The 11,469-nt window shown below is 34.5% G+C and overlaps 1 protein-coding gene across 1 annotated transcript in view; it reads left to right on the plus strand.

Moving 5' to 3' along the window:
• The window catches only part of PRPF40A (pre-mRNA processing factor 40A), a 52,410-nt gene extending 40,941 nt beyond the window's left edge, over positions 1 to 11,469 (plus strand). Inside the window, 12 exon segments of the mRNA XM_027775347.1 lie at positions 704 to 854; positions 1,946 to 2,079; positions 4,052 to 4,166; positions 4,331 to 4,434; positions 4,541 to 4,657; positions 4,976 to 5,113; positions 5,438 to 5,533; positions 6,867 to 6,953; positions 7,037 to 7,133; positions 7,347 to 7,408; positions 8,269 to 8,400; positions 10,621 to 11,469. Coding sequence (XP_027631148.1) covers positions 704 to 854; positions 1,946 to 2,079; positions 4,052 to 4,166; positions 4,331 to 4,434; positions 4,541 to 4,657; positions 4,976 to 5,113; positions 5,438 to 5,533; positions 6,867 to 6,953; positions 7,037 to 7,133; positions 7,347 to 7,408; positions 8,269 to 8,400; positions 10,621 to 10,713 — 1,326 coding nt within the window. The 3' untranslated portion in view covers positions 10,714 to 11,469.

Below are 11,469 nucleotides of genomic sequence, written 5' to 3' on the forward strand. Positions count from 1 at the left end.
CCTATAGCAAAAACCTCTCCAAAAAAAAAAAAATAATTAGAATAATAATAATAATGATTGGGAAAAACATTGAAAAGATACTAAATGATGAAATGGGGAGATTAATGTCTCTGTATTGACTGACATGCATGACATTCCCTTTTGAAAAAGCAGTGTAATACACTGTAAAGGTATATGCAATCCATTGTAATATAAACAAAATTATGATAATTAAAAAAAAAAAGAAAGGTAAAAAATATATGAAGTATTAAGTCAGGCACCTTGACAAGAGCATCACTGAAGTAAACAATGTTGATAACTGACGTAAATACATGACGTTCAAAATCTGGTCATTAAGGGAACCAGCAGTTTGCGTAATGGCTATGTCGCTGGACTCCCATGTAGTTGACCGCGGTTCGCATCCTGGACCCGGTGGCTTTAAACTCACGCCGGGCGCGTGTGCGTGCATGCCCAAGATCCCGAGAGGAGAATGGAGAAGGGATTACGGCGTGGCCATCCTCCCTGGGGGGTGATTTCTCGCTTTCTGTCTCTGTCTGTCTCTGTCTGTCTGGCGAGCGCACGCGCCCTATAGCGAAAACCTCTCAAAAAAATAAAAATAAAAAAAAATCTGGTCTCTAAAATGTAAAAGAAATCTTCAGAAATTATAGTCTAGATAATGTAGTTTCTTTGAGATTTAAAGTGTGTATTCATATTTCTGTCATAGGAACAAGCAAAACAGTTGCGAAAAAGAAATTGGGAAGCCTTAAAAAACATACTTGACAATATGGCTAATGTAACATACTCTACTACTTGGTCTGAAGCCCAGCAGTATCTCATGGATAATCCAACCTTTGCAGAAGATGAGGAGTTACAGAGTAAGAATAATGACTTAATTGAGAGAAACAGTTTTAAACAGTGTCTACAGCACCAAAGGATTTCACACTATTTATTTATCACTAATTGAATTTTACACGGTTGTATTTCCTGAAAAAGTGTTGTTTATTTCCACATGTAACATTTGTTTCTGAGTTTTTAATTCACAACAGAATGTTTCTAGAAATCCAAGTTAGTTTTATTAGATAACCCTTGAAGTATATAAAATCATAGGCCATATATTAAGTGTGCCTAGTAGCCATTTATATATAATTTGCTGTTTAGCAAGTTAATTACTATATTTTACTCATGCTGTCTTAGAGGTTCGCAGTAAGCAAAAAAAGTATTAGAATTTTCTTATATTAGTCTTTTCCAACTACTGTTTTTCTGACATTGTAAATTACAATTTTCTTAGCAACACCTTCAAAAGGGGGCTTTTTGGTAAAGTATAGTATACTTTGAAAAGCTCCTGGGATAATTATAATGTTGCTGACAGATTTTGTCTTGACAACTTCCTTACTTTCATTAATTTTGTCATATATATCACCTTTGTTTCATTCAAAGTACCTTTTAATATGAGGTGTTTGTGAATTTTTTTTAAGTTTTCTTGTTTAGATGATTATAAGTCATATTAAAGTCATATACAAGTATTTATTCATTTTTTTTGGAGAGGTTTTTGCTATAGGGTGCGTGCGCTTGCCAGAAAGACAAGAAAGGGATTGTGCACTTGCCAGAAAGACAAGACAGAGAGAGACAGAGAGATAGAAAGCAAGAAATCCCCCCCTGCGGGGATGGCCACGCCATAGTCCCTTCTCCTCCTTTCTCCTCTTGGGGTCTTGGGCATGCATGCACATGCGCCTGGCACAAGTTTAAGCCACTGGGTCTGGGACTCAAACCACGGTTGACTCCATGGGAGATCAGCAACATCGCCATTACACTAACTGCTGATCTCCCCAGATATAAGTATTTTTAACTGGACTAAAAATCTGTAGGTGGTAATGTAAGTATTAATGTCAATATTCAAACTGCTTTTCTTACTAATATGTGAATTTCAAAATAGTATATTTTAATTTTTAACCAAAAATCTCTGCAGACATGGACAAAGAAGATGCATTAATTTGCTTTGAAGAACACATTCGGGCTTTAGAAAAGGAAGAAGAAGAAGAAAAACAAAAGAGTTTGTTGAGAGAAAGGAGACGACAGCGTAAAAACAGAGAATCTTTTCAGGTATTCTGAAAAATCTCTCTTTATCTGGCTTGGTTCTGTAATAGGGTTACTGGGCTTGAACAGCTTTGAGGAGGACCCAGACACGTTTAAGTCTTTTTTTTTTATTTTAGAGAGGGGTTTCTGCTATAGGGTATATATGCGCTTGCCAGAGAGACAGAAAGTGAGAAATCAACCCTGAGGGGTATGGCCATGCACAATCCCTTCTCTATTCTCTCAGGATCTTGGTCATGTGTGCATATGTGCCCAGCATGAGTTTGAAACCACCAGGTTTGGGACTTGAACAGTGGTCAGCTACGTGGGAGTCCAGCAACAGAACCATTATGCCATATGCTGCTCCCCACATTTAAATCTTAATTTCTGCAATTAGTTATTGATTTAAAGAGCCCTTTTAATCAATGGGTAGTGTTTAAGGTTATAATAGATGTTAGTATTTAAGGTGAGCATGATAAATAGGATTTCATTCAATGATGGAATGAGAAAAAATAAGACGTGTTGATGAGTCAGTAGATGATGTTTAGTCTATAGAAAATGAAGAGACAGCTGTGGTATACTTTAGGAACCAGCCATAATTCTTGAACACTACATAGGGATTGCATTTCCTATAGCTAGTGACTCACTTTTACCTCCAAGGATCACTTTTATTCTCTCAGTAATGGAGAAAATGCAGTAGAATTTTTGCATTTCAGATCTCATCTGATTGTACATTTCAGTAATTACAATAATCCTAGCTAGCATTCAATAATTGCTTACTTACACATTTTATAATTTAATATTTATGATAACCTTATCTTATAAGGGTAGATATTAATTGTTTCATCCATTTATGTAGATAAAGAAATAAACTTGGAGTTGTGAAGTACTTGCCCAAGTTTAACTGCTATTGAATAGAGGAACCAAAATTTGCATCCATGTGGTTTTAAGTAAAGGATCTCTTCCATTAACCACCGTATATGGGTAAATGCTGTGTTATAGTGGCAGTATGCCTACCCTTGACCAAACAAATTGTGATTTCAAGAAATGAATGTATTTAAACCACTGTAACTCAGCATTTACCCTAATACAGTGGCTAATGGACAGCCCCTTGCCCCAAATGAAAGGTGAAAGACTTTAGTCATATGTGCTCAGAAGCTAGTAATATTACATCTCCTAAGTGGCTATCATATTGAACAGTGTGGGTCTAGGAATTGTGGAAACAGAATTTAGAGTTATTGTTTCCTTAAAGGCTTTTGTTTGTAGGATTAAACCGTAAGGATTTGGGAGGAGGCAAGAGGTATAGAAATGGCTAAATGTACTAAAGTTTTACTATGTTACCATGAATGTCAGCAAATGGATGGAGATGGCGGTGGGGGAATGAAGAGAAGAAACTGGAATAAACAAAAAGAGATTTAGATTTAAGATGTAATAGTAATTAAGGAAAAGGAAAATGTTTTTGAAATTAGTTAATGGACTATTTCTCCAAACTATGTGCTTTTGGAAAATTATATATCCTCTTTTTCAGAGTCCCACATTTTTCTTTTCGAACATTAAAAATACCTAGAACATATTAGACCCTATGTTTAAAAATAAAAAATACTTTTAAAATGAAACATGAACACATAGTCTTAATCCTCATCATTTGAGATAGGGAGTTTTCAATAGTGTTGAGTTAATTTTACCTTTTATTTTTTTCTTTTTTTTTTCATGGAAATGGTGTTTTAATTCAGGGAATAGGAAACAGAAGCATAGAAAGATCATACAGTGTTTCAAAGGTCCTCTTCTCAGAAACACTTTTTTGTTTTGTTTTGTTGCCTGAAGGCAATTTTTTACTTTCATAATTATAGCAAATACTTTTTGCATCTAAACATGTTTGAGATAACCTCGGTATAGATGAGTTTTAAACATTGCTAAGTTTTTTATGTGTGTTATCATGTTACACTTATTTCTAACATACTTAAAAGATGACTTTTCGAATATAACTGCTTTCTCTCTCCAGATATTTTTAGATGAATTACATGAACATGGACAACTACATTCTATGTCATCTTGGATGGAATTGTATCCAACTATTAGTTCTGACATTAGATTTACTAATATGCTTGGTCAGCCTGGTGAGATTCTTTTTTTTCCCCTAATTTGTAGTTATAATAATATTTCAAATAGGCCAAATGGGAAGGTGGCTGGCTTGGGAAAGGGGCATTTTATTTTATTTTTGTTTTATAAACAAAAAAATAATTGCAGCTCTTTGGTTAGAGCTAGCTTTTGACTTCTTTAGTTTTTTCATTAGGATCAACTGCACTTGATCTTTTCAAGTTTTATGTTGAAGATCTTAAAGCACGTTATCATGATGAGAAAAAGATAATAAAAGACATTCTAAAGGTAAATAAGACTACCACTTACCTGTTAACCTATAGTATATTTTAAAAACTAGTACTTTATTCCTTTGATTTATTTGTTAATATTAACAAGACTTCTGGTATTTTAGGATAAAGGATTTGTAGTTGAAGTAAATACTACTTTTGAAGATTTTGTGGCAATAATAAGCTCAACAAAAAGATCAACTACATTAGATGCTGGAAATATCAAGTTGGCTTTCAATAGTGTAAGTTCTCATTTTGTTATTGTAATAACTAATTTGATAGTACAGTTTTTAATTTATTTGGCCAGCAGTGATTAGGTTATAGGCTATCGGAATAAGGGAATGTGAATAGGATTTTGAAGTAATAGATAGTTTTTCAAGTAAGGTGGGAAAAAAGTCTGTTTAAGATGATGGTCTGATACTAAGCTTCCTTTGCTCAGGTTAACTGATGTTATAAATAAATCGGCCCTTATAAACGAAGGGAGAATTCTTCCAACAATGAATTATTACGTTTAACAAGAGTTATAATTCTATTATAACTGAAATATGGTTGTCTAATAGTTACTAGAAAAGGCAGAAGCCCGTGAACGTGAAAGAGAAAAAGAAGAAGCTCGGAAAATGAAACGAAAAGAGTCTGCATTTAAGAGTATGTTGAAACAAGCTACTCCTCCAATAGAATTGGATGCGGTCTGGGAAGATGTATGTACACTTGTAAATTTTTTCTAATGATTTGTTTTTATAGTTGAAAATAAATATTAATTTCTCCAAATATTAATATTATAAAAAGTCAGAAAGTAAAATTACATGTAGACTATTATTTAGAAAACGCGATAAATTTTTAGTCGGGTATGACCATAATTAGGAATAATTAAGGTGGTTTGAACTTCTGAAGGAAGAAAATAATGTATCTTAAGGGAATGTGTTGTGTTGTCCAGGTTTTTACTTGCTGTTATTATCCCATTTAGGCATATTGGTATACTTTTTTTGGTATTCATACACTTATTTCATGTCTGGAATTTTCAGATCCGGGAGAGATTTGTAAAAGAGCCAGCATTTGAGGATATTACTCTAGAGTCTGAACGAAAACGAATATTTAAAGACTTTATGCATGTACTTGAGGTAATTCCAATATTTTCATAACTGGTTGAAATATAAATTATGTAAAGATACAAACATCAAAGAATGTAGCATGATCAAAATGCACTTCTTAATATCTTAATATCTATTGCTTTTATATAAATGTTCTCAGTGGGGATAGTTGAATATATTTTTATCCCCTATAAAAACTGCTTTAAGGTTAAATAAACTAAGTTTGCATAAGAATAAAAAATTTTGTGTGCAGATTCTGATCATGTTTGCTTGGGTCATCAGCGACTCAATAGTTTTAGAAATTCTGCAGTCTGGCAGATAGGTGAGTTGACTAGTAAACCTATATAAAAGTTAAAAATTCTTTGTAAGCAAATACAACCTTTAACATTGCATGAGGTTTATAGAAAACACAGAGGGTTTCTGAAAAATAATGGAATAGTTAAAATGAACAATGAAAAAATAAAATTTCAAGTTACTCTATTAGTTGAGTACAGCACATGTTGATGAAGTTTTCAGGTAGACACTGGTAACTAGGTAGAATCCGCTTCTTGTTATTGAATAGAGAGATTTGATTCCTCTTTGGGCCAGACTGTGTTCTGTTTTACATTATATGCATTAACTTAATCCTCAGAAGAAGTCTGTGAAGTTATGGAGGAACAGACTAAGGCAAGGAGAATTTACAGGGAAATAGATTCCACTGAGGGTATTATACACAAGAGTGAGTGCTTTTAACAAGTATGCTATCTATTACATTTTAGACAAGGTAATTTTCTGGGCTAAAAGCTAGTATGTATGAGAATATCTCACCTTCCGTCCTTCTCTCTCTCTCTCCCTCCCTCTTCCTCCCCCTGTCTGTCAGTGTCTTTCTCAAGCAAGTGCATAGGCCCTGTAGCAAAAGCCTTTAAAAAAAAAAAAAAAAAAAAACCTTTCTTTACTAATACCTCTTGACATTGTTTTGTTTAAATGTCAAATGAGTAAGTGTAGGGTGGGTAAGAATAGAAAAAAAAATTTGTCCTAAACATGGATAAGTTTTATTATAAGGACTTATTTATGCAGGTTTTTAAATATGCTTTATCATTTATTGTCTAAAGTAAATGTAAAGTCTTGGCAACTAGACTGCTTCAGCAAAAAAAAAAAAAATTTGACAGTCTGCAAGGCTGAACCACATTAGGAAGGTTCCTGGTTTACTTCTGGAGACCTGAGTGCCAGGCATGTACATGCCAATGATCTGGAGTTGAGCATGGATCATGGATTCAAAGCCCTATTGAGAATGCTTTCTCTGTTTCTCAGAAGATAAATGAACTTACACATACACATGAAATAAATGTAAACTCTTGATTTTTTTTTTCCTTCTGTCCTGTAGCATGAATGTCAACATCATCATTCAAAAAACAAGAAACATTCTAAGAAATCTAAAAAACATCATAGGAAACGTTCCCGCTCTAGATCGGTAAGGATTTATTAAAGGACACCGTAAGAGTATTAAAATATTTGTTAGCATCATTATGAAGAAAATTAATTTGTGTTGTTTAGGGGTCAGATTCAGATGATGATGACAGCCACTCAAAGAAAAAACGACAACGATCAGAGTCTCGTTCTGCTTCAGAGCATTCTTCTAGTGCTGAGTCTGGTGAGCATTTCTGTTTATTAGATTAAAAAATCATTGGGTTCAGATGGTGGCATGGCATTGAAATGCGACATTTTGCAAGGCTGAGAAGGTTCTGGGTTCACGTCCAGAAACCTTTCTGTCTCTTTTTCTTTGGAATATATAAACTTAAAACAAACAAACCTTGTCAGTCCTCAAATTCTGACACTTTTTTTTTTCCCCTTTCATGCTCCTCAGAGAGAAGTTATAAAAAGTCAAAAAAGCATAAGAAGAAAAGCAAGAAGAGGAGACATAAATCCGTAAGCAAGCTTCTGATTTTTGCACATCATCTAGGCATTGTCCGTAATTTACTTGGTGGCTGTAGAACTTTTTTCTGTCTAGTATTTGTCTAGTAGAGTTCAGGTAGGCACCTAATTTTAGAGTTTCATAGTTCTTCATTATAATCTTCATTAATATCATTTGGTGAGCTTCAAAACAGTACACATACATATGCACACACACAGTCAGTGTTATATTTCTCACCTTGGTCTTTAAAGTTAATCTTTAAGAAAAGAGATCCATGTGAGAGTGTATATGTTGTATTGCTAGCTGTTATGAACACATTTAAAGTTTACACAGTCACTCCCTGCTGTAAGAGTTCTTAATCATAGGAACACTTTAGGATTACCTAAGGAGCATTTTAATACATAATTCCAGCATGCAGGAGCAATTTTGAGGGTAGACTTTTGTTACATAGCTGTCAGGGTGTGTGTGTGTGTGTGTGGTGTGTTGTGAGAGAGAGAGAGAGATATCGATTGATGAAGTTTAACAGCATTCTGCATGCATATCTGTATATATAAGCCAGTATTGTATTGGGTTAGTCAAAACATAATTTTGTAAATATACACAATAGATAGAGCCCATCCCAAGTGTTAGTAAGACCTTTTAGTGATATTTTATCCTATTAGAGTGTTATCTTTTCCAGAGGTAAGGCCAGTTCTTATCTATGAATCTTAGGAAAATCATATAGAATTCTTAGGTTAACAACACAAATTGTATCTCACCAGTTTAGGAACACTTAACCTGTTGTATGTGAATATTCTTAATTACCTGTATGATGATTTTTCAAAAAACAGAAGAGTTTACTCATCAAAATGGTAACTTTTTTTTCTTAATACAGGATTCTCCAGAATCAGATGCTGAGCGAGAGAAGGATAAAAAAGAAAAAGATCGGGAAAGTGAAAAAGACAGAACAAGACAAAGATCAGAATCAAAACACAAATCACCTAAGAAAAAGACTGGAAAGGATTCCGTAAGTATTTAGAATTGGTTTATAACTGTGTTTTTAAAAGAAAATGAATACTGTTAAATTAAATTAAAACCATGGTGGTATTTAAATACCTTTTTTTTTCCAGGTCTGCTTCCACTAGGGGAAAAAACAGTGAAGAGTATTTTTATTATTTTATTGTATTATATGAAAATTGTATTTATTAAAGTTATCTACTTACACATAATTTTCTAATATATATATGGTCAAGAATGACCATTGATTTGAATCTCTTATGCTTTTTAGAAAAAAAATAATTCATAATTATAGCCCTTTTTTTTTAATGAGTGATTTTTGCTATAGGGCATGTGCACTCACCTGAGAGACAAAAAGCCAAGAAGTTGCCCCCCAGAGAGGATGGTCACACCACAGTCCCTTCTCTTTCATTCTCTCAGGATCTTGGGTACACACGCACACACACCCAGCATGAGTTTAAGCCACCAAGTCTGGGGGTCGAACCACGGTCTACTATGGGGGAGCCCAGCAATATAACTATTACACCATTTGCTGGTCCCCTGGGTCCAGGGACTCAAACCACGGTTGAGTATGTGGGAGTCCAGTAACAACCACTATGCCATATGCTGGTCCCCATAACTATAGTTTTAATGTACTAAGAATATGGTCTTTTGCTTTGTATATTCTTACTGAAAAATATCATTGAACATTTTTTAAAATGCATTTATTTCTTCCATAAGGGAAACAGAAAGAGGATATAGAGAGGCTAGTGCTTCCAACTGGGTCCTCATGCCACGTTCTTCCCCAAATCTCAGCCATCCCAAATTATAGGCACTCCACCTATGTGCCTGGCCATGGAAGGAGGCCTCGGGTCACAATCTAGGACCTTTTCTAATAGTTCTAGTTGCATTACCACTGCATGACTGACCTCCCGCTCAACATTTTGTACCTGATTTTAAAATTTCTAGGTTTTTGCCACAAGGTATGTGTACTTGCCAGAGAGACAGGGAGATAGAAAGTGAGAAATCACCCCCTATGGGGGATGGCCATGCTGCAACTGCCTCTTTTCCAGTCTTCTTTCTGGATTTTGAATACACACACACACGTGCCTGGCGTGATCTTTAAGCTGCCTGTTTGGGGACTAGAACCATATTTGGACATGGGGGGATCCAGTCCCTTTAACCACAACTCGACTTGCAGGCCCTGAATTTTTTTTTTCTTTTAGAGAACATAAAAAGTAGGAGCAGATGTATATCTGATTTTATCTACTACTATATGTAGTAGATAAGCCTTGGCTTTCTCTGGATATTCTGTTTCGGTTGGGAAGGGTGAATTTTTTTTTTTTTTTTAATTTGTATTAAGCAAGTCTGATTCATATCCTCAGTGAAGAATGAATGCCACTTCTACTTATTAGCAATTTTTTGTTTTTAATATTCTATAGGGCACATGCTTTGCTGTGGAGAAAGAAGGAAAGGAAGCACCCCTTTGTTTGGGGGATGTCCATGTTGCAAGCCCTTCTCCATTCTCCTTTTGGGATTTTGGGCATGTACTCACCTGGCATGTCTTTTAAGCTACCAAGTTTGACACTCAGACCATAGTCAGTCATGTGGGATACAGCCACCCTAACCACCACGCCAGTGTGTGTGTCCCTTACTAGCGTATTTTATCAGTTTTTTCCCTTAAAGTGGGTAAAAGGAAATTCCTGAAGCAAAAGAGTAAAACCTTCACTTTTCAAAGGTTGTATCCTACAGATAGTACATGTTTGGTTTTTTTTTTTTTTTTTAGCCTAAATCTTACATGTTTATTTGGGAACAATAAGCAGTATATTTAAAGCATACTACTTCTGTTTCTGTGATGTAAAACACCCAGAGGACCACCGAGAATCTGTACAAAATTAACAAGGAATATAGCACCTGTAGAACGAACACCTGGTTTCCATTCAATGGAAATAAGATGAAAGGAAGGAAAAAGTGCACCATTCTCACTGGTTTACATGTATGCCTAATGTAAGCTTCAAGTAGCAATATCTGGACATTCCTTTCTAAGTTATTTTGTCTTAATACTACCAGGGAGTCCTTAACCTGCAACCCATTGTGGGTTTTCAGGAAAGAGTTGAGTCTTTAAACAGGGTAAAATAGGTGTTTTTGTGGAAGAGAATCCATATAGATTGAGTTCTGTTTTCAAAGGTTCATTATTTCTTAATCTTCTGAATGCTGGCATTGACTGAATTGTATCCAATGTCTTTTTCAGGGCAATTGGGACACTTCTGGCAGTGAACTGAGCGAAGGGGAATTAGAAAAACGCAGAAGAACTCTTTTGGAGCAACTGGACGATGATCAATAAATTATACCAAATATATGTTTACAGTATGATTTAAAGTCTAATACAGACCAGGGACTCTATTTTAAGTTCAGTTGAAATAACACTGGGTTTTAATTATATCACAGAAAATTAAAGTGCATTTAAGTATTGTTATTGTGGACTTTATAAGAGCAAAGGAAATTGAAAATAACTTTTGATTCTGTATCAAGAATCATATTTTCATACAGTCATAACTGTCTTTCTGTGACCCTTTCATAGGGCACTACAGGATGGATTAAAGGTGGCAATTTACTAATAACTGCAGATGTCTCTACTTTGTTCTAAAATATGAGTCATGAGGTGATTTGATTTACTTTATAGAAGTTGGATTTTGAAGATATAGTGAAAATTTTTTTGGTAATACGTAGTACAAAAAAAGCACCAGCAACTGATAAAACTGCTTTTTTGTGCACTACTAAACTGATTAAAGCCAATGTAATCTTTCATGGTGAACTCCTAAGGAATAGGTGTTTTTGATGGATTCTTGGTAGACCCTTAATTATAGTTGTGCTAATAAAGCACAACTATAATGAAGCCACCATTTTTTTTATGAAACATCTGAATACATTTTTAAAAGGCTATTGTGAGGGCATTATTTTGAGGTGATGTTTAAAACATTAACATCAAATCAAATTGTAAATTAGTTTAAATATATTGCCTTAAGGACCTACTAAAGAATGTGCCACCAAACTGTAAGTGATAGTTGCAATATCCTTGTCTACAAAAAAAAAAAAAAAA

This window comes from Tupaia chinensis, unplaced genomic scaffold (assembly GCF_000334495.1).
Source record: "Tupaia chinensis unplaced genomic scaffold, TupChi_1.0 Scaffold000549_1, whole genome shotgun sequence".
In the NCBI taxonomy this organism is placed as follows: domain Eukaryota; kingdom Metazoa; phylum Chordata; class Mammalia; order Scandentia; family Tupaiidae; genus Tupaia; species Tupaia belangeri.